General features: G+C 43.2%; 1 protein-coding gene across 4 annotated transcripts; it reads left to right on the top strand.

Annotated features, from left to right (window-relative positions):
• The first annotated feature begins 1,581 nt into the window (after nt 1-1,581).
• LOC143482870 (SLAM family member 7-like) lies at nt 1,582-19,322 on the top strand. 4 transcript variants are annotated; one of them, XM_076981444.1, is made up of 13 exons: nt 1,582-1,729; nt 1,904-2,057; nt 5,379-5,675; nt 6,115-6,360; nt 6,444-6,584; nt 6,750-9,244; nt 11,169-11,465; nt 11,877-12,125; nt 12,217-12,327; nt 14,746-14,789; nt 14,940-15,080; nt 16,433-16,492; nt 16,705-19,322. In XM_076981444.1, exons 6-13 carry the CDS (start codon nt 9,190-9,192, stop codon nt 16,828-16,830), a joined length of 1,083 nt encoding a protein of 360 aa, XP_076837559.1. In that variant the 5' UTR covers nt 1,582-1,729; nt 1,904-2,057; nt 5,379-5,675; nt 6,115-6,360; nt 6,444-6,584; nt 6,750-9,189; the 3' UTR covers nt 16,831-19,322. The 4 variants fall into 4 exon arrangements, with proteins under 4 accessions (XP_076837559.1, XP_076837557.1, XP_076837560.1 ...); XM_076981442.1 differs by having other exon boundaries at nt 6,757-9,244; XM_076981445.1 differs by having other exon boundaries at nt 6,757-9,244; nt 14,940-15,047.
• The last annotated feature ends 3,567 nt before the right edge of the window (nt 19,323-22,889 follow it).

The raw sequence follows: 22,889 nt of genomic DNA on the forward strand, positions 1-22,889 counted from the left end.
TCTGTGACATAATGGCATGTTTTTCCGAGGCAGGCGTCCATGTTAATCTTCAGCTGACAGCTGAATCGTTTTTAACTTCAGCTAAGGCCTGTTCTTTGCCTGTGGTGTATCTGGCATCCACCATTGCCTTAACAGCTTTGCAGCTTGGAATTGTGTAAGATGGGTAAAGTATTTGGATAAAATTCCTAAACCCTTCATCCTCAATCATTGAGAAAGGCTGGCCATCCTTGATCATCATGTCCACCAAGGCCTCATCCAATCTGTGTTTTCTGGACACTGTGTAGAAGAAACATGAAAGTAAGTTTCTACAGAGTATATAGCAACAAAGACATTTTATATATTATATATACACATACTTATAAGCTCACCATCAGGAGTTCCAGCATTAGCAGTGGCATGTATTTGCTTGCCTCATGCCGAGCACGCAAGTGTTTCAACATGGATGACGCGTTGTTGTTGTACGACAACTCTTGTGTACAAATCAAACACTGTACCTATAATAATAGAAATAATGTGACAATACATGCCGTTTCGTTATTTATGCATTTTCAGGATATTCAAAGCTTTGGACACAAGTAGTAGTTGTAGTAATAGTATCATTTCTGACACTTGCATTAATTGCCTGGCCACCACTTGGTAGACTGCAGATCTCCTGTTCCGTGTTTCGGCTATTCAGCCTGCCCGAGGACATTGTGTCGGAGAGGGGACTGCAGTTCACCTCGCAGGTGTGGCGGGAATTTCTGTCCAAATTAAACATCACGGTGAGCCTCACATCTGGATATCACCCACAGGCTAATGGACAGGTGGAGAGGACTAACTAGGAGATGGGGAGGTTCCTAAGGTCTTACTGCAGTGAGCACACCGAAACCTGGTACTCACTCCTGCCATGAGCGGAGTACGCCCAAAACTCCCTCACACAAGCCAGCACAGGTCTGACCCCTTTTGAGTGTGTGTTTGGTCGCCAGCCTCCCCTGTACCCATGGAATACCCCAGCATCGGACCAGCCTGTCATTGAGGAGTGGTGCAGGAGGAGCGAGAGGGTGTGGGCAGACACCCATCTGAGACTGAAAGAGGCCGTCCGACGCTTTAAGCAGAAGGCAGACCGTAGGAGGAGTGAGGCACCCTCCTAAATGATCGGTGACAAGGTCTGGGTTTCCAACAGGCGACGGGCCACTGGGACCTCGAGGTAAGCTGGGAGACCCATACGCGGGCCCTTACATCATCACTAAACTGTTAATGTACAGGATCCAGTTATGTACAGGATCAGTCTGCCAGAGGACCACCACGTATCCCGGGCCTTCCATGTATTGGCCCTTAAAACTCTTCCGTGAGGGGCCACTGAGCTACAGCGAGACCGTTTCACCGCTCTGGCCCCTACAACTACTGGATGGGCTCCTTCTGTCCTGCGCCTCGGGGTCCTGGAAGACCAAGGATACGTCGGCTGGAGGGGTCCTTGGAGGGCTCTGTCACGTTGGGTCGGCCGGGAGGACACCAGAGGGCGCGTATACCCACTCGCACACGCACACAGCACACACCTCCTAGCACCACTTCCCCGGTTTCAATCATCTGACTACTAACAGATGTCCCCCATCAGTGTGCACCCTTTATTGTGCTCGTGCAGTCCAGTGCTGCACATTCACTGAGGAATACACGTCTCCCTTGGAGCTGCTACTATTATTGCTACTTAGAGACGACTTATCTCCGTCGTATTTTCTTTGCTCATTTAAGTGTGAGTTCTTTCTGAATGTTTTTTTCTTTCATGCTTTTGTGTTTGTACTCATCATGGAAAATCTGCAATTGTCTATTTTGTCATATCTGTCACACTGAGTCTATAAATAAATGAATGTACTGTTGATTTTTTTTCTTTGACATTCTTAATTAGTCAAGTTTTGTTTTTGTACAGCCAAAGTATTTTTTGCAGAATTAGTTTCTCAGTTTGTAGGATGTGGTTTGCAAAGACATAATACATCCTGTGTTTGGAAGAGAAAGTAAACTTGACATGATGGCGATTCTGGTGTGGCAGTTTGTTTTTCTCTCCATTTTGATTCCCATTACAGGTATGTTGTCTAATTTGTCCCAGATTATAGTAGTCAAAAAGTATCATGGTCTGTAATCTGTGGTTTAGTCTCTGTTGTTATATCCATATAATTCAGTTAACATTAACTGATTGATAATCAGCGATGAACATGACGTCATGAAAGGAAGTGAATGTGTTAACAGTACACGCACAATGGAGAGAAACATTATCTTATTAGAAGTGTTTATTGGCTATTTAGACATGAATGTATCTAAAATACCATAATTCAAGTGCTTATACTTGTCATTATAACTGACTGAGTGTTTCTTGGTCAGATGCAACATAAACAAATAAGAAACTATACATAATTTAAATAAGTATATATTTTTATGTATTTTTGTTTTTTATTGATTTTTTTGTGATTCTACCACAAAGTAAAAGAATGCTCTTGGCATGCTTTTGTCTTTCTTGTGGGAAGGGGTATCGCGTCACTAGGGGGCGCTGGGGCGCTGCCCCATCACATAATCCAGAGAATAAATACTACTTATACATATAAACTCATGTAAACTATATATTGCAAAAGCATTATGAAACTAGTAATACCTTAAAGTTTCTTTAAAAAAAAAAAAAAAGATCAAGAATTGTGTCCGCTGAATTCCTCTTACATGTAGGCTATACCATTTACTTCATGTTTGGGTCACCGGGCAATTTTATATGTTGTGTATGTAGGCCCTCAAACTTTTGGCAAGCAGGTGATTTGTGTTGTATATGTGTTTTGTATACGTTGAGTTGTTGCGAGGGGGTGCGAGTGCGCTTTTATGCTGCTTGTCAAGTGTGTCATGTGTTGCATGTGTTTTCTAGTGTTAGCATGTTTGTGTGTCTAATGTGCAGGTGCTCCTCCCCGGAGTTGTATGGTGGTTCTCCTGGGCCTTAAGGTGTCTCCTCAGGAGGAGCTCCCTGATGATTTGGGGTGACCAGAGGCCCTTGGTTCCCCATATGTGTTGGGGACCAAGGGGCTCCGGAGGAAACGGGTTTGGAGGCCTGCCTTAAAAGTCCAGGGTAGGTCAGAGTAGTCTAACCTGAGATGTGAGTCCCTGGTGGGGGAGAAGTCCCCTGGAGGGTGAGCCAAGACCTTGGTCATTGAGACTATGCCGTGGGCAGGCGCTCCCCGAGATGAGACGTAGGCACAGGAAGAGGGTATCCACTCCCCACCGTGGCCTATGGACGCATTCACACACTTTATGTATTTCGGGGGAATATAGCCTGAAAGCTGAGGTGCGTGAGAGTCCTTTGACCAACGGGGGGCGTCGTCTGTTAATGGCCCAGTCAGTACTCTGTCCAGGGAGCACGGCCATGGGGATCTGTATCGGTATGGATGCTCCCTGCCAGTTGTCTCCGTCAGCAGTGACAGTGTTTGTGTTGTCCTGTGTTGTTTTGTTGTGTGTACGCCATTAGTGGCACTCATTAGTGAGTTCTCCCCCTGAGGGTCTGTCCCTTTATATGTTGTGTCTTTGTGTCCTTTGAGACTTACGTGTTTGGTTACTTTTTTCCCACATTTGTTCCACTCATCACTCCGGGGCTTCTCCTGCTCTTTTACGAGGAAAGTGTCATGGTACGGGCGCCCCCTACTGGCCACCTCCGTCTGCAGTAGCAGCAGCAGTTTATGTTGTCCTGTTGTTCCGTTGTGTTCGTCCCTCAGGTGGGCGGGGCCATTAGGTTTCCCAACACCTGAGTGTTGTTTGTCTGTCCTTGTCTTGTCTTGGTACCAGTTGACTGCTGGTTATTGTTTCCTTATTTTGGACCACGTCAAAGGCTTAGTGTTGTGCACGTTATGGCGTTATCACTTTCTATTTTGCACTTCTCACCTATCACAAAAAGGAGTTACTGGCTAACAGTAATGTCTTATGTCTGAAAAATGTGAACGGCACAAAAGTAGCTGCAGACATTTTGACTGCTATTAGGCTGGGGTTTCTTGGGAAGCTTAGCATCACTCAACAGCTATATGACGGTTACAGTACTGGCATTAGAAGGCATAGTGAAGAAGTGACTAGAATAATAAGCAGTCTAGAATAATCAATTGAGTGAAATAGATTTTGCACCCCTCTCAAAACTTTTAGCACCAACCGCCACAGTTTGTGGGAAGTCTTTGCACTTTGTAAAAGAGCAGAGAGGAAACTCTCAGTTGACAACTAAACCACTTGGAAATGTTAAAGTTAGTGAACTGTAAACACTAGCTCGCTAGATCCAAAGAGTTCCCACAAGAAAACTAAAGCATGACACCTGGTTAAAACGAGTTCCACGAAACGGTTAAACTTTACTGCCTGCTGTAAAGTCCACTTGGTGGATTGACAGAAAGGTCACAAGCACTTGTTGTGTATTGTGCCACAATACACTATATACGTCTGATTTAAATTTGTGTTAAACATCTTGTAATGTCATTCCTGAAGTATAAATGTCCTGTCCTTCTCAGCCAACTTGTTACTCTAACGTGGGAGTGCTTTGTCTAAAATATCCATTAAAATATTAAGCTATTTCAAATGAAAGTAAACCAATGTATAAAGTTTTGACTGCAGCTATATAGAAGCTACTGAACAGCTGATTCAGGTACAAATTTAAGTGTCAGAAAAATGTCAGCGCGTCTGATGTTGTACACAGATACACACAGAGAAGCAGTGTGTATCTCTCCTCTCTCCTATGTCCCTCCTATGTCAAGGGAGAACCATGACAGAACCCCCACTAAGGGATACTTTCCCAAGGACTGGCCTCCTTCCCTAAGTAGTCCACTATATCATCAGAGTACTCCACTGCCTCAGGGAAGGACGAGCAGCCATGCCAGTCCTGGTTCGGTGGCCGCTCCTCGTCAGAGTTCAGAGGGGAGTCCATCCCCTGGACAGTGAAGCCAGCTAGGACCAGGGTTAGTGCTGGTGTGCCGTGGGAGGAGCTGTGGGACAGAGGAAGCGAGCCCCTCACTGACTGGTAGCTTCCTCTCTGGAGACCAGGTCAGACATTTCCCTAAAGAAGCTAACCAGTCTCTCATCTTCCACTGCACAAGAACAGGACCGCAAATATTAGCTGATCCCTGGAGGGAAACCTGCTCATCTCCTCTAGTGGACACGAAGGGTAGTGCAGGGAGGCGTTTGCCTTTCCCCCCTCCATATTTACCCTTTCGCATCCTTTGTGCTCGTCCTTCTGTCATGTTGTGAGGGTGAGGCAGGACGCTGAGGCCAGAGAAGCCAGAATAGTGCAGTTTTATTTCTATTACTGCAGATCATTTTGCACCTTACTGGGTGGCTCATTGCACCAATTACGTTAACGTCCCATCATTATTAAATATAAACTATATTTTCTTTCTTTCTTACAGTGTCCAGTGAAGTGTTTAAGGTGGTTGGACGTTCACTGGATATACATCTGGACAAACAAAAAATTGAAAACTACATAAAACTTAAATGGATGTTTAAAACTAAATTTATGTTGATATACACAAAAAGTGAAGACCTAAATGTGTCTCCTGCTTATGAGGGCAGAGTGAAGTTTAATAAGAGCATATTTAGTCTGACACTGAAGAACCTAATGAAGAATGATACTGGAAATTATATAGTAAAAATAGATGATGATCAGAAGGAAATCATCATTGCTGAGTACACACTGACTGTACTGGGTAAGTCTTTGAGCATGGCACTCACTGGTAAAGTGTATTCCTGAATCAAAGGAATAATTATCAATTGAAATGGCATTATTTATTCTATTCTATTCTATTTTTAATGGTAATTAAGAATTTGTCATGCATAGTGTACATTAAAAGGACAAAGCTTACAATATTAATGGAAAACAGAAACATAAGGTGTGTATGAAATTAAGTAAATTACATTATTTTGTCCTAATCTTGTGTGTCATGTGGTATCACAGTGAAGCTAAGCCCAACACCAGTGTTACCTGAACCATCACATAGAGCAGGACTGTTTATGGGACTTTGACACATCCATTTGCTGATGATTATCTCACTATGAATGGTGTACAACCATTTTGCATTCGGTTTGTGTAACCAGCAGTACTTGTAATATACTTGTATTTTGTTGTTTGTGTGTTTGTGCACCCAGATCCAGTGGTGGCTCCAAATCTTACCTATAGTCGTCCTCAGAAAAGCAGTGACACATGTAAAGTGTCCTGTGAAAGTCAGGACCTCTCAGTCTCTACTAGCTGTTCTAATGAAACCTGTGAGGCAAAAAACGCAACATCATCAAACCTCAATCTTGTCCTGCATGTCACCGGCACGACTGTCAACTGTACTGTCAGCAACAAAGCCATGTGGATCAACACTACACTGGATATTAAACACTGTGAAGGTTCGCACATCCACTTACACACATATCCACTGGATGCCATGATAAAGATGTGTAACAAAATCACCACCCATTTCTGTCTGCAGGGAAAAGTAACAAGTCAAACCCAAATGGCAGTTCTGTCCAAAGTTGTGCTGTGATGGTGTTCGCTGTCCTGCTCGTCTCAGTTATTGTGTCATGAAATGGACACGGAAAAAAAACATACTTATAAATGTATATCTGTCACGGTGAGAGAGCCCGCGAACCACCAGAGGGCGCTCGTGCGCACTGACACTCCCACACACGCACACCCGCTTCAGTACGCAGCACACCCTCACACACCCAGTCACTCCCCCGTTCACAATCACCGTATTATTAACATCTGGCCACCTCTAATGCCATAATCTTATAAGCCCACAGGTCATGTAGTCCAGTGCTGCACAGTGCTGAGCCTTCACCGTTCTCTACGAGCATCCTGCTCTCTGGAACGCTGCCAACACCACTGGACTGCCTCTCTGGACTTGCTGAGTGCCATCCTTATCTCCATCGCCACCTATTGGTCTGAGGTTTTCTGTTCTGTGCACTATGAACAATAAAGCATTTAGTCCATAGGCTTTGTCTCCTGCTGCCTCTATCCCCGCGCCACAATATCCCAAAATATGTAGTAATGTGAATACTATACACACTATGCTCAGACTTGTTTACATTACTAAAGAAATGTTATTGAAATTTGAACCTTAAGGAGTGAGCAGGAACACACAGAGGCATGGATAAGATATTAGAGTAAAATAAAACTTAAATAGAAGTATTTAAAGTATTAAAATAAAGTGGATTGGTCCAGAGATCTCCGTTACATACACTCGAAGAGAGCTAACCCCCCTCTGTAATCACAAATCTTTATACTAACTACATGCAGCGCTAATTTTCCCTGTTTCATTTCTCCACATGGCTGCCCGCCTGCTTGAGGAATAATGAGATGAGGAGACCAGCGATCCATCCTGGGCCAGCCACCTCCTGCCTAACCGGATGCCTACACCATGACGGACATTATTACATCTTTTTCCTTTTCTTTCTCTTCTTTCTGTATAAATTGTTGTTGTTGTCATGGTGACCGGTGTCGGCCAGAGGAGGATGGGTTCCCCCCCTGAGTCTTGGTTCCTCTCAAGGTTTCTTCCTCATGCAAAAACTAGGGAGTTTTTCCTTGCCACTGTCGCCTTTGGCTTGCTCACTGGGGGCTAGGACTCGGACATTTGTAAAGCTGCTTTGTGACAACAACTGTTGTAAAAAGTGCTATATAAATAAAATTTGATTGATTGATTGATTGATCTGATTACATAAGTACTCATGACAGAATTTAGGACATAAGGTCAAATTCATCTCTGGTGATAGCACTGTCCGGTGATGTTAGCACTACCCCACACTGCATCATCAATCAAGAATGTTCTGTTCCCCATATCATGCCTGGTGTCTCTTCTTCCTTAGATACATTTTATCCATGTGACTTAGCCAAAACTATGAATGACTACCTAATCTACACACTAGGGGTGTTCACAGATGTAGATGAACACAAAAGCAATACAGAAGACAGCATGAATGGCACTGGAGGCCTGTTTTAAAAATGTCCCATTACAGTAATAATCACGTTAAACTCCTGTTTTTGGCTCTGTGTTGATCATGTGCTGTACAGAGAGATGAGAACCAAGGTGTCAGTTTTAAAACGTGTGATACGTGTGTGGTTTGCATACATTCAGCAACAGTTCAGTCAGGTCTGCAGTGTTGTAGGAGTGAGGGGGAGGTGTAAATGTGTTCTTTATACTCCAAAACAAGACAAGCATCCATTTGAAAATAAAAGTATATCAATGTGAGTGTTAATATGCAATATTTTAGTTTGGATATCTACTTCTTATTAATGCTGAATTTTCTTTGAATCATTTTTTTTGTTCACTTAATGAACTGTAGATCTTAAGTTCCTGTCAGAGAAATAGAAAAAAAAAACGTGTGAAAGGAGAAGCAAGCAGACATTCACGATTGACGACACAAATGTCTGTTCAAAAACCAACAATGGAAGGCAAAGCACAACGGTTTAAATATATGTGGGTGTGCGGAGACAAGGCTAGAATTCACCTAATAGACTAAAGGTGGGACAGAAACTACCCCACACACCTCGTTGTCTGGTCCGTCTCCCTTCTCCCTCACCCTGACCTCTGGGGACCTCTCACAGTGCTCAAATAAATGAGCTAAAAACAGTCGTACTCTAATCAAAGTTTATTACAAACATAAGACATTAAACAATGACACTAAAAGATAATTATGTGGATAAGGACTACCGGAGTGGGTGATAGCACTACTCTGCACAAGTTACAATCACACTACAACAAAAGCTCCCCAAATCACCTGCACAACACACTATACCAAATAAAATTCATAAAGCAGGTGAAACCAAGTAGTTTATTTTATTACATATATTCATGCACTACCAGAGCTGAGCTTTGGTAAAATAAAGTAATACATGTCACACCATGTAGACTATCACTAACTTCAAGTATCACTGTACTCTCAAATTTCAGCTTTTTGTTCATAACCACACAGAGAAACACATACAATAGTGACACAGATCTGGTAACACTGCTGAGAGTGGTAAGCCACTCAGATGACTTTATGGAGGCTCACATGTATTAATCATTCATTCTGTTAATTCATGGTATTTTAATCATAATTTTACATATTTTTTTACTATTACATTACATATGTCTTGAAATGTAAACATTTTAAATTTGGATCAAGAATAGTTCTTATTCAGTACACACTGTTTAAAAAGTCCAAGAACAGGAAGTATTTCACTCTCAGAGTGCAATGGCGATGGTAACACATGTGATATTCATTCTCTCCAGTTTGACCTCAGTTACAGGTAGAGTCCTCAAAACTTTATTACTTTATTTGTTATTTTTATGATCTATAGTGGCTGGCTAGCTGAGCTTATCATTAAATCATGAATAGTATGAACCATTGTGTCATACATGCATGTGATATTAAAAGTACGTGACCATCTCGCTGATTAAAGATCTATTGACATAATTGATCATACGTTTGATATCAGATGATTGCAACCTTGTAGTATGCTCATCTACATCTATATTTAACAAATCTAGCACATATTTTGTTAAATAGTAAATGCATTACTATAATATAAATAAACAAGAAAAATTGTTTTCAAACTGATGAAATTCCTTAAATGCTTAGTAAGATTTTAGTTGTGTGTTTCTTGTTTGGTTATTTTTGTTTAGTATGTGGCCAGTACTGATGTTTATTCCTGTGCTGTTTGAGAAAGCAAAAACCTTTGGGGTGATACAAGGTCTAATCTTTTTTTCGTTCCTGTAAGCCAGTACTCTGCGAAAATAAACCTATGCTTAAAAAGCCCCCACGTACGTTCTAGAGCTGACAAGGGAAACACACTAATGTATGTGTGTGTGTGTGTGTGTGTGTGTGTGTGTGTGTGGCGAAGGACGTTGAGGAGGTGTTACACCACAGCATTTTGTATCTACTCTTGTGGACAGTAACCACTCATACATGTTAGAGGCCACTGGAGCATGCTGAGAACTGTGCATACATGTAACCCATAGCCAGGCAAATCCCATTCAAATTCAACTCTGGTGTGCAGAGATTCAACCAGGATGCATTTTTGAGGTTTCCTTAAGGCCATTGGTGATGTGGGATACATTTCTTCAAATAAAACCTCTCACAAAGCCACACATTTTTCACTTAAAGTTTAATTCTCTTGTAATTTTCTTAAATATGATGTATACACTGGATGATATCTCAGAGTGAAAGGGAAGAGTCTGGACTATGAACAGTGCTAAAGAAAATAAATCTGCTAAAATGAGAACTTTACCTACCACATCTGTATTTACAGCTGTATCTATATATGATATAAACCATCACCTGGTTTCATCTCTCATCTATGTGTGCAGATCTGTCAGTGTAGCAGCACCTAAACTCTGTTGTTCGTATTACTGTACTTGTAACGCCTGGTGATCAGGCTGTGAATGAGGATCCATGAGCAGAGTGTGCAGGCAGAGTTCCTTTAATAAAAGGAGGACAAAATACACAAAAAAGGGAATAGCAAAGGGAGAAACAGGCTATGGGAAGGCAGGACACCGGCAGCCAGATCAGAGGACTCAGGCGAGGTCAGGCAGAAGTACCGGAGGGCTAGACCGGGGCAAACGACAAAACCAGAACGAGATCAAGTACCAAAAAGACAATCAGAGAATTCACTAGGAATACGCCCAGTAGTCACTCGTAAAGAGGTGGCAATACTTCGCGAGGTAGGGCTGGGGAGGACGAGCTTTAGTACTGGTTTCAATCAACTTTGACAGCTAACCGCTGATTCCTAAAATTCCGGTGATTGTGACCTCTAGTGGAGGGAGGAGGTAGTGACTCCAGGTCTGACACTACTACCCACTGTATGTTTTATATTGTTGACATGTCTATTGTATTTAGTATTTCTGTATTTTTATGTCTTTCCTAGTGTTTTTTTTTTCATCCATATGTGTTCCATGATTTGATCTGTAAAGTGACCTTGATCTTGAAGGGTCAGGAACTTTGAGAATAAAGCATTTAAAAAGTATTTTGCATTTTGAAGTTTTAGAATGGTGGTCAAGGAAGAAGAATATAAAAAAAATAAAAAAAAACAAGCAGGTTTTGCTTTGTACAAAATGTATATAGCATTTCATTCACAACCAGAAAATAAAACACAATAATACAAATAATATAAAATAAATAAACTTACAAGTCATGAGAACATAAACAGATTCAAATTTGTTCTTTCTCTACAGTGTCCAGTGATGTGTTTAAGGTGGTTGGCAGTTCTGTTCAGCTGCACATGAATGACAATAAACAAACATTCAAATACCTGACATGGATGTATAACAAAGCATTTATACTGAAATATGAAACAAAATCTAATATAGAAACTCCATACAACGCTAAGAACAGTCGGATGGAGTTTGATATGTCTGACTACAGTCTAACAATAAATAACTTGGAGAAGAATGACAGTGGACTCTATGGAGCAAGACTTACTACTGATGAAGAGGAGAGAATTGTTGTGGAGTACAGACTCTCTGTATTGGGTAAGTCTCACTGCAGATTACACAGGAAAAATGCATTACTGAATCATTTCTGAACAGTAATGATGATATATTTGATGATATATTTGATGATGAAGGTTGTGATGAGTAAGTGTTTTAACATTTTACATTATTAAGTATCATTAAATTGAGTATTTACAAGTGAGTGTTGCCATAATAGATGTAGTTTAGACCTTAACATGTCAAGACAGCAGTCATAGCAATAGTGAAAGTTGAGTCATAAAACATTGTTGCCACTATAGTAAACTTGAGGAGAAACATTCATGCTACTTAAGGTACCCACATTCAACCCTAGAGAGACACTAAGATATTAACAAATGTAGATAATTCCTCCACTCTGACTGATCTGTTACCATATGTTGTATCACAGTGATGTTTGTGGTTGTTCCCCAGATCCAGCTGAGATTCCAGTGATTTCTCCTGTCCATCACCAGCAAAGCAGCGATACCTGTAATCTCACCTGTAGAGGTCACGACCTCTCAATTATCTCTAACTGTTATAATCACATCTGTGAGAACAAGGAAACATCTTCAGGAGGCCACACCCTTTCTATGTTTGTCAGTGGAAGCACTATCATCTGTAACCATAGCAACCCAGTCAGCTGGAAGGAAAGTACCATAGAGATTAAAGATATTTGTTCAGGTACAAATTAATTTTACACAAATACACACACAAACATTTAATCTTATTGTACACATAAATGGTTTTCTCCAAAATACACTTTGTTCTCCAGTGGGAGGTACCAACTATCTGCTCTACACTATAATAGCCCTGAGCTGTGTGGCACTGACACTCCTGCTGACTGTGGTTGGTTGTGTCATACAAGTCAAGAGAAAGAACACAGGTATCATCTTCATCTTTTTCCAATACACATCCAATAACAATGAAACAATAAAATGAACAGCTTTTTTATAACGGGAGATACAATTTTATACCACGAACTTGGAGTAACCCGTGCTGAATAATGAGAAAGATGAAGCAAGAGATGTTGCTCAAAGAGGTGATGTGGTGAAGTGATGTTGTACACACACTAAAGAGTATCATTTTAACAAGCATAAACTATTTATTAATGTACTTATCCCTATGTTTTTATTCATATGTATAAATCATATTTAGTATTATAATCTCTTAAAACAAGAGGTTTTTTTTTTTGTTTTGTTCCCCTACAAAAAGAATTTCAGAAGAATATTTGGTTGAATTGAGAACGTAAAAGTAATTATTGCAATTTAAACAGTAATCAAGCAACTCGTAATTGATATTGTATGTTTCACGATGAGATGATTTTAAGATGATTTTTTGGGAATTGTGATGGTGACAGTGAGAACAGCCGCTATTAGCCACAAAGTAAAACTCTGCCAGTAAGGCTGATCAGTGTGAAACAGGTATCTTCTGTAGCACAGTACCGGGAGCTATGTGCAGCCCTAAAGGTACCTTACTGAGAAGAGACAGCAAAATAGCACAACTGAAGTGCAGACGCAGGCTATCAGTAACCTGCAGAGGGTGGGTGTGTGTGTGTGTGTGTGTGTGTGTACGTGTGCGCGTGTGTGTGTGTGTGTGTGTGTGTGTGCGTGTGTGCGTGTGTGTGTGTGTGTGTGTGTGTGTGCGTGTGTGTGTGTGCGTGTCCCTCTATCTATGTGCTGAGCACACTGTGACAGTAATACAAATGAAAAACCAAACAAACAAAAGTATCATAGAGTAGTGATTAGTGAATATTTTCACCACTGGAGAGAAGGCTGCTTCCCCACGTTTTCTGGGTTTGTTCAGTAAGCACCGATCAGTCGTAATGATCATAAAAGCCAATCCAGTCATGTATAAACCTGCGAGGCATCTCTGGTGAATATGCCACCTTTAAAAATAATCTTTTAAAGATTAACCTTCATAAGACTCATTGTAGTATTAATAACACATCAATAACACGTGTTAATTTGTCTTTATGGCCAGCACAGAGCCGGAGTGGCTAATCGGGAGATTCGGGAGGATTCCCGATGGGCCGGCTCATGTCAATCTCTAGTTTGGGCCGATTGGGAGGGGAAAATAATTTTAGCCGGATTTGGGCATGAAACTCCCGGGCTGAAAAAGGGGCCCACTCCGGCCCTGGGCCAGCATATTACCAGATCACCTTTCACTTTTCTATTTGTAAAACGGCTGTTGACATAGCAAGGCTGTAAGTTTTTTGAACAAAATAGTTTAAAAATCAAGGATCGTATTGTGGCGTGGTGTGGACAGAAGAGGCAGTAGGCGGATCTATAGTCGCAAATACAGGCTTTATTAATGCTTCATCAGTGTCACGTTGAGGACCCCGGCCCCTCCCTTTTGGGCGTGTGTATACGTTGTCCTCGTGCTTTGTCTGCGTCTGTGGACCTCTGTGGTGATGGATATGTCGTGTGATAATCTGTCTCACCTGTGAATCGTCTCGTAATCATGTGGGGCTAATGTGGTCTGTCTATTTAATGTGCGCTCGCGCAGTGTCCTGTGCTCGTCGCTGTCTAATGTCTACACGTTGCCGTGTCTGTACGTTACTCGTGCGCTATTGCGCAATGCCTGTAGTCAATAAACGTGACGTCTGTGAGAAAAGGATTTCGTGTCTCGTCCTTCGTCCAGCCACCGAACGTCACAATCAGCATAATCATGTAATCATACCAGATTAGACACGACTTAATACATGACACACAAGGGAATGGCAAGGATGAAATGACATTACACAACCACAACTGTACACACACGATACGGGGCAACTTAATTTAATAGCACACACAATCCAATACAATAACCAACAACAACATGTCTTTACACTACACACAACACAGATCAATATCAGAGCCGTGGGGGCTCATGGGAGTTAGCGTCGTCCAGTGATATTACAATATCACAATACAGTATATTGTCACGGTGACAGCTCCGGACCCTTCCCTGTGGGCGTGTCGTTGTGTCGTCTGCGTGCAGTTATGTCCATGTTTGTAGTTCCGTGGGTGTGGGTCGTTTGTGAGCGTGTTCGTAGTCGCACCTGTGCCTTGTCTCGAGATCACGAGGGTATGTGTTAATCACCTATTTAATGTGTCTTGTGCTCGTCTTTGTCTAAATTTTCGTGCCAGTGTGAGTGTCTCTGTATCGTGCTTGCACTACTGTGGCGAAGCTACGTGTTTTCGTGTTCATTAAAAGTTTATGTTGCACCGTTGTCATTGTCGCCGTGCCTGCTCCTCCGCACGTCACAGTATATCTTGATTGGTATCCTCAAATGTCCATTTTCTGTTTGCTATTCTAGATGCCATTTCTCCACTGTGTGACACTGTGTATGCAGAAGTTGAGGTAATTTAAATTCAAACTATTATTAAGAAATACCATCCACTACGCTAGTGTACACTTTATGTTGTTTCCTTTAAGAAAGCATTAAATCACATATGTGGAAGGACTCATGAAACCCACAGCATGGTGTATGTGAATGAATCATGTCTGCAGAATGAAACTGAAAGACCAAGAAATGGGGGGAGGTTGGAGACAGACGGACCCTCTACTCTGTACAGTATCATAGGGATGCTGCCACGCCCGAGTGATGGATCTGCTCAGGTGCTGCAAAATCCTCTCTATAATGAACGAAATGTGAGCAGGTGGTTTCATGTTACTGCAAAACAGCTAAAAAAAGTTTGTATTCTGAATTACTGAACTAGTGTACATGCAGTTTGGAAGCAAGTTATGCTGAAAAGAAATACAAACCTTTTAGCACAAGCATTGGTCAAAGATACATTTTTCGGTCCGTTTTAACATGTAGGATTAAGGCTATGATTGGTTCTCCTTGCCTGTCAGTTACGTAGCATAGGGTTTGCGGAGCACAAAGAAGGCACATGATTGGATGGAGGGTGTCTGGTTGAAGGGAGGAGATGGGCTTTCTAGGAGAGGAATTTAGCAAAGACTTCAAAAGTCTTGATTTCAGCAGCTTTAAAACCAGTTTAATACTGCTTACTATACATTGGCCCAGTTTAATTAATTCTGTCTGGTAATTTACAACTCTTATTAGTAATAAAACCCAAGTTATGTTTATTTTTGCTTGGAGATTAGAGTTTTTTGTAAGATATTGTGACGCTCGCAGGAAGGAGGCACGACGAGCGTCGTAAGGTGCAACACACAACGTTTATTACACAAAAACACAAATCCCAGCACAGACGGTGCAAGCACGCTGACGTGGATGCTTACACGGGCATGAACTTTAGACAAAGACGACCACAAGACACTGCGCAAACGCACATTAAATAGGTGAATTACACAGACCCACGTGACCTCGAGACAAGGCACAGGTGCAACTTACGAACACGCTCACAAACATGGACATAACGACACGCAGACAACGTAGCAGCACGCCCACAGGGAAGGGTCCGGAGCTGTCACAGTGACAGATATGCTCTGAAAATTAAATTCTCTGATGTGGCACAGTTATTGAATGTACCATCCTAATGCATTTGCTGTAGCCAAATTGTAGCTTTCCATAGGCTTCCAATGGGGGAGATTTGCTCTTGACACTGGTGGGGACTAGGGCTGGTTGTAAACTTCTTTTGAATGTCAAAACTACATTCAGGGATGGTATGAGCTAGCACATGTGTCAATTTAACCAATGTGTTAAGATTGTGCTAATAGCTACTTCTGATGATTGCAGAAACATTAGTTTGTGGTGTACTCTCCTGAGTTTACCAACTCAGACTAGGACTTATCTGTGACTTATATATGACTGTATGTGTGTTCAAATGACTGGGGTGTATTCTATGGCTTTGCATGCATCACATTCTCTATTCATTCCCCTCCTCCTAGTACTACTACTACTACTACTACTACTACTACTAATAATAATAATAATAATAATAATAATAATAATAATAATAATAATAATAATTCTAATAATAATAATTCTAATAATAATAATATCATTATTTTGTTCCTAATCTTTTATTGATTATATTTAGCAACAAGAAGCTTGTGCAAACCAAATCCTCCCCAACACTTATTACACAGTGGCAAATACGGTAAGAAAAACAAAATTCTGATTCAAATGTTTTCAATTTCTTTTGAAGAAATTGATGTTCATATATAAATAGATGGTCGTGCAATTTTGATTTGTTCATAATTCATTTCTTGAAAGCAATCATGCAATGCTGCGGTTTCAATACGACTTATCAAAGGTCTGATATTTTGAATGTTAATAATGCTTTTATTCTGTTTTATTATGCTCACACAGAGACCTCAGAATTCCCCATCAACAGTCTACAGTAAAGTGGGTATTTCTAAACCTGAAACCGTTTATGGAGCTGTGAAAAAAGTCAATAAAGCTGCAGATGGAACCCCATCACATAGGAGAAAGTAAAAACATACACATTGTTTTGTTTGCATGATCATCCGGGACTCAGGATTTCTGTACATAGTGTCTCTTTATACCTTGTTTGCACAGTACCAAGGACAATTGTTGATGCTCCCATGAGACACAAAACTGCTTTAAAAAATTTCTAATTATTTAACCAAGTGGTCTGTGTCTAGGCTACTGCATTGTCTGTAATGTGTGTGTGTTCAGTTCATGTAGCAACAGATACCAATGTTTTTATTTTTGTATTAATTAAAATAAAAATAAAAAATTGTATATTTTCCTTTAGTGTATTTATATATGTAGCATAAAGAACGTTTCATGTTTCACAAGTGTTTTCATTTTGTTTGAGTGTATTTAATGCCTGTCTCTTGTCTCGTGGGTTACATATCATTTTGTTCAGTTTGGTTTGTATAGTCTCTAGTGCTTTGTGGTATACATTGTACTCAAACTGTGTTGTTTTTCTTTCTTTTATAGTTTTACAGTTATAGTAGTAACTGCCTTCCATCGTGGTGTTTCGCTGCTACAATACAAAACGGTGAAAGGCAGTTATTGAATGGACATAACTTTTTGCATGTCTCGTTCATATGTCAATGTTAAACAGTCACGGAATCTGTGCTGTCAAATTGCAGATCACGTGTAGATGTAAAAAAACACCTCTGTGGGCTAGTGCACTATAGACCCCTGTGGTGCGACCTAAGCTTTTGTCCTTAATGGCTTTTTTTCCCTTACATTACTTTTACTTTTATACTTTAAGTAGTTTTGAAAGCAGTACTTTAACACTTTTACTTGAGTAAAAAGCTTGAGTTGATACTTCCACTTCTACAGAAGTACTTTTAAATCCTAGTATCTATACTTCTACTTGAGTAATGAATGTGAATACTTCTGATACCTCTGAACATAAGGCGTGATATGCTTCAGGACTTTGTCACGTTTGGAGCACTACGAGCTCTGTTATGTACGCAACTGTTGTTTTCTAAGTAAAAAGTGGATAAACTCCGTTATCAGCACTCGTTACAACGCCACTGACCTGCGCTCACCTTTAGGAAGAAGAGAACAGACTGTCAGTAGTTTTGAAGCTTCAGGTCCCTGAGACTGTGCTCCCCCCTGAGATTGTGGTTGCTCCCATCCAGTGGGAGATAGAAGGAATAGTTAACAAGGCACTTACCAGGGAGCCCGATCCTGGTGGGGGGCCTGTAGGTCGACTTTACGTTCCTTCGAACGTCTGACGCAAAGTTATGGATTGGGGTCACACATTTCATTTTGTGGCTCATCCTGGAGAGCGATGGTCTCTTGAGTTCATTAAGAGGCAGTTTTGGTGGTCCAGCATGGATCAGCAGGTGGGAGGTTTCGTGGCAGCCTGTGATGTGTGTAACCATGGCAAAATCTCTCGATCTAAGCTCAACGGGTTACTTCACCCTCTGTCTATCCCTTCTAGACCATGGACCCACTAATTCATGGATTTTATTATGGGTCTACCTTCTTCTAGGGGTCTAACCACTATACTGGTTATTGTTGAATAATTCACTAAGTTTAGTAAGTTCATCAGTCTGCCCAAACTCCCCTTGGCCCATGAAACGGCCTCCTTGCTCCTGACCCATGTGGTAAGAAACTATGGGTTTTCCCAGGATGTGGTATCTGACTGGGGCCCCCAATTTTCTAGGGGGGAGGGTGGTGTTTCTCGACCTGCTCTGAGCCAAGGCCAGTCTGTTGTTGGGGTTCCACCCCAGTCTAATGGACAGACTGAGAGGGTTAACCAGGACTTGGAACAGACCCTGCATTGCCTAGCCTCCTCTAACCCGTCCTCCTGGGCAGATCATTTAGTGTGGGCTGAATATGCCCTTAACACATTGTGGCACTCGCCGTTGGGTATGTCACCCTTCGAGTGTCTGTACGGCTACACCCCACCTATGTTCACCGACCAAGAAAAGGAGGTGGGGTTACCACAGGGTCACTGCTCAGGTGATGTTGCAAGGTCACGTGCACGAAAAGCCTTGGTGATGGTTCCAGGGCCACCCCACCTGCCGCCACAGGGGGGACTCGCGAGTCAGTTCCCGACGGAGCCAAAATCAGCAGTGATGACCTGCAGCTGTTTCCTCCCCCTATTTAAGGAAGACAGTTGCAGTGTCTCACTGCTGAGTTGTTTGTTGCCACTAACTGAATTCTCTCAGTCAGCCTTTCTCTGGTTACGTGTCCGCTCGTTTCTTGTGCATTCTCTCTCTACCTCTCTAGTCTTTCCTTATCATTCAAGTCCTTTATTCCTGTGCCGCTTCCTGGCCTCTCTCAAGTTTTCCTACGCTGTTTCTCTTCCTATCCCATTTGTTATTTTTTAGGAAGGTTTGGTATGTTTGTACGCCTCTGGCTGCCAGTTACTTCCCTGGCTTTTTTGGTTTCTCATTTGTATTTTTGTGCGTTTCGTTTTTCACACATTTTGTTTTCCCCTTTGCTGACACATTGAGTTTATTCTGTGTATTTTTTGTTTCCCGTTTTGCTGACACGTTGAGCTTTCTCCATGTATTTTTTTGTTTCTTAAATTTTGCTGTTATTATCAGCATATTTAGTTTTGTATCTCTTTGACCGTGTGATTTTTGGTGGTTTGCACATGAGTTCGTAATTATTAAAATCCCGTGAGTCTTCCTTTATTGGAAGGATCACATCACAGTGATACTTTTAGCTGTAATTTCAACAAAAATAATCACTGACAGAAAGTATTCCACAGCATGCCTTTATGGTTTGCTAGGTTTCATAAACTTTACCTTTAAACTTAATGCTGAACAAACTGGCCTTGGTGTGTCAAAATCCAGAGTTACAGAAAAGCAGAAGAGAATTTGGATGATTAAGGTCAATCAACTCCAAGTAGATTGTTCCTGACAGTTCCTGACATGACAGTAACATCTAGTGTAGTGCAACATGTTTGGCTTTATAAAAGTAATGTATGACATATTTTCTAAATTTAGTCATTCAATTTAACATGAGGCCTAAACTCATGCTCATAATGTGTCTGTTCCTCAGTTACAATCTCTCTGTCTGTCTCTCTCTGTGTATCTCTCTCTCTGTGTCTGTCTGTCTCTATCTCTCCCCCTGTCTCTCCCTGTATTTTTCCACTTCCCCTAGATCCAGTCCTCCTCTCCTGATATACACCAATCATACATATGTTTAATTATTGTTACCTGTAACGTGGCTCGCGCCACGGAGCGAGGAGACGGACACAAACGCTGGGGAGAGTGAGATTTATTAAGGGAAATTCCATAGGCAGAGTCGAAGCGACAGGCATGGGTCATAACGGGTAGGCAGTCAGGACACGAAATACGGACAGACATAGCGAACACAACAAGGAAGACTCACGGAACAGCAGCACTAGGGCGAACAGGCAAAACACAGAGAAAACAAAAAGACCGACAACTAGACCTGGGAGACACAGGGACTAATATACACAGGACTAAACTAGGGACAGGTGATGACAATGACACAGGGGCGTGGTAACAAACAAGGAATCCATCAAAACCAACAATCAGGGCGGGACAAACAGGCAAGGAACACAGACACGAGGGAAGCCAGAGTGACAGCTACGATAGGGGGCGTAGCCCTATGTGACAGAACCCCCCCATCAAAGCGTGCCACTCCGGGGCACGCAAGGGCAGACAGGACAGGGACAGCGGACACAGGACAGACCGGAGGGACAGGACCGGGCAGAACAGGACATGGGACCTGGGGCATGGCAGGGACAAAGACAGGGAACATGGACACTGGCCAAGAGCTGGACCGGGGCATGGCGATACAGGCAGGGACAGGGCGAGGCACGGGAGCAGGACTGGGAACAGACACAGGAGACGGGCCAGGGGACAGGGCAGAGGTATACACGGAGGCAAACATGGCTTGGACGACTGACAGGCACAGGCACAAGGTGGGTGATGACTTGGGGAACAGACATGGGGATTGGGACAGAGATGACACCACAGGAAACAGACATGGGAACAGGAACACAGACCTTGACAGACACAACCACAGGGACAGGAACCAAAACAAAACCAGGGACAGGACTGGGGAACATGGGGAACCCGGGCACAGGAGCAGGAACACAGGGCGGAGCAGACAGCACACGGAGTCCATGCCCAACAGGGGGCAGCACAGTCTCTTGGGGGACAGGCGCGGCCGGGCGGCGGGCAGCGGGAACAGGAGCCGGCAGATGGGCAGCGGGAACAGGAGCCGGCAGACGGGCAGCGGGAACAGGAGCCGGCGTGGACGACCTCTCCTGGGTCGCGGGGACAGGGACCGGCGTGGACGACCTCTCCTGGGTCGCGGGGACAGGGATCGGCGTGAACGACCTCTCCTGGGTCGCGGGTACAGGGACCGGCGTAGACTGCCGACGGGCAGCGGGAACAGGAACAGGCACAGACTGCCTATTGTCAGCGGGAATAGGAACAGGCACGGACTGCCTACGGGCAGCGGGAACAGGAACAGGCACGGACTGCCTACGGGCAGCGGGAACAGGAACAGGCACGGACTGCCTACGGGCAGCGGGAACAGGTTGCTGTGGCAAGGAGAAACCCTCGGGAGGCGGGACCGCCAAGCCGACGTCCTCGGGGGGCGTGTACGCCAAGCCGACGTCCTCGGGGGGCGTGTACGCTAAGCCGACGTCATCGGGGGGCGGGACCGCCATACTGACGTCATCGGGGGGCGAGACCGCCATACTGACATCATCGGGGGGCGGGACCGCCAAGCCGACGTGGCCAGTACTCCCCCCCAAAAAATACTTGGGGGTGTCATGTGGAGTAGCCGGCGGGATCAGAGGCGGTGGGTCCTCTTCCTCAGGGTCCTGGGTGAGCCTGGAAGAATACACAGACACAGAAGCCCCTCGGTGGCTCTCTCTGCGACGGCTCCGCCTCCTCTGAGGCGTCAGGAGCTCGCAGAAGCCATCGAGAGCCAACCGAGGGTTAAGCAAACGCCAGTCTGTGCATTCAATCCGTCTGCCCGCGACTTGTACTACAGGTTTCTCCTCCCTATAGTGATCAAGCCGGGCAGACACGTAGCGCTCAACAGGAGTCTCGACGCGAAAGCCAGTCGAAACTGAAAGTGACTGGGCTTTCGTTGGTGCGCGTCGAGACTTCCGTGTTCCCACAGCGCCAGGGGAATTTCTGTCTCTGGTTCGTTCACGCTGCGATATCGGAGAGTTGAACTGGACCGAACCAGCCAACATCTCATCGCAGCGAGTAAACTCACCAGAGTCTCGCTCCCTCGCTGTGTCCTTGTAAGGTCGGTCTTTATGTAACGTGGCTCACGCCACGGAGCGAGGAGACGGACACAAACGCTGAGGAGAGCGAGATTTATTAAGGGAAATTCCATAGGCAGAGTCGAAGTGACAGGCATGGGTCATAACGGGTAGGCAGTCAGGACACGAAATACGGACAGACATAGCGAACACAACAAGGAAGACTCACGGAACAGCAGCACTAGGGCGAACAGGCAAAACACAGAGAAAACAAAAAGACCGACAACTAGACCTGGGAGACACAGGGACTAATATACACAGGACTAAACTAGGGACAGGTGATGACAATGACACAGGAGCGTGGTAACAAACAAGGAATCCATCAAAACCAACGAGCAGGGCGGGACAAACAGGCAAGGAACACAAACACGAGGGAACCCAGAGTGACAGCTACGATAGAGGGCGTAGCCCTACGTGACATTACCCAATTGTGTTAAGATACATCTTCTTTATTCTCTATTTAACTACATGTATTATTCAACTGGAACTCTTTCCTGACAGCCGTGTTTTGTGAATCTGTTCTCCTGGCCAGCAACAGAACTCTGAGGGCTGTACAAATTTATAATAGTGTCTATGAACCCTGATGGTTTTGATCTACGTCTAGGGACGATTTCAGAAACCTTAACAGTTATTTAGCTAGTGTTATCTTAGCAGCCTCTAAATATTGCTTCACAACCTGTTAACTAAATTACCTATCAGACGCTAGAGTAAAAATAATATAAATTCACAGACTACAATGCAAAATGGACCCCATTAAAGTAAAAAAAAAAAGGGGGGGAAATCTAAAGCAAAAACA

This window comes from Brachyhypopomus gauderio, chromosome 19 (assembly GCF_052324685.1).
Source record: "Brachyhypopomus gauderio isolate BG-103 chromosome 19, BGAUD_0.2, whole genome shotgun sequence".
Classification (NCBI taxonomy): Eukaryota; Metazoa; Chordata; class Actinopteri; order Gymnotiformes; family Hypopomidae; genus Brachyhypopomus; species Brachyhypopomus gauderio.

Excerpts from the sequence above, each read along its gene's own strand:
- LOC143482870 (XM_076981444.1), top strand. The coding sequence starts at position 9,190 with ATGGCGATGGTAACACATGTGATATTCATTCTCTCCAGTTTGACCTCA. Across the intron at positions 9,245-11,168 it reads CAGTTTGACCTCAGTTACAG|TGTCCAGTGATGTGTTTAAG; the intron begins GTAGAGTCCTCA and ends CTTTCTCTACAG. Across the intron at positions 12,328-14,745 it reads AGTCAAGAGAAAGAACACAG|ATGCCATTTCTCCACTGTGT; the intron begins GTATCATCTTCA and ends TTGCTATTCTAG.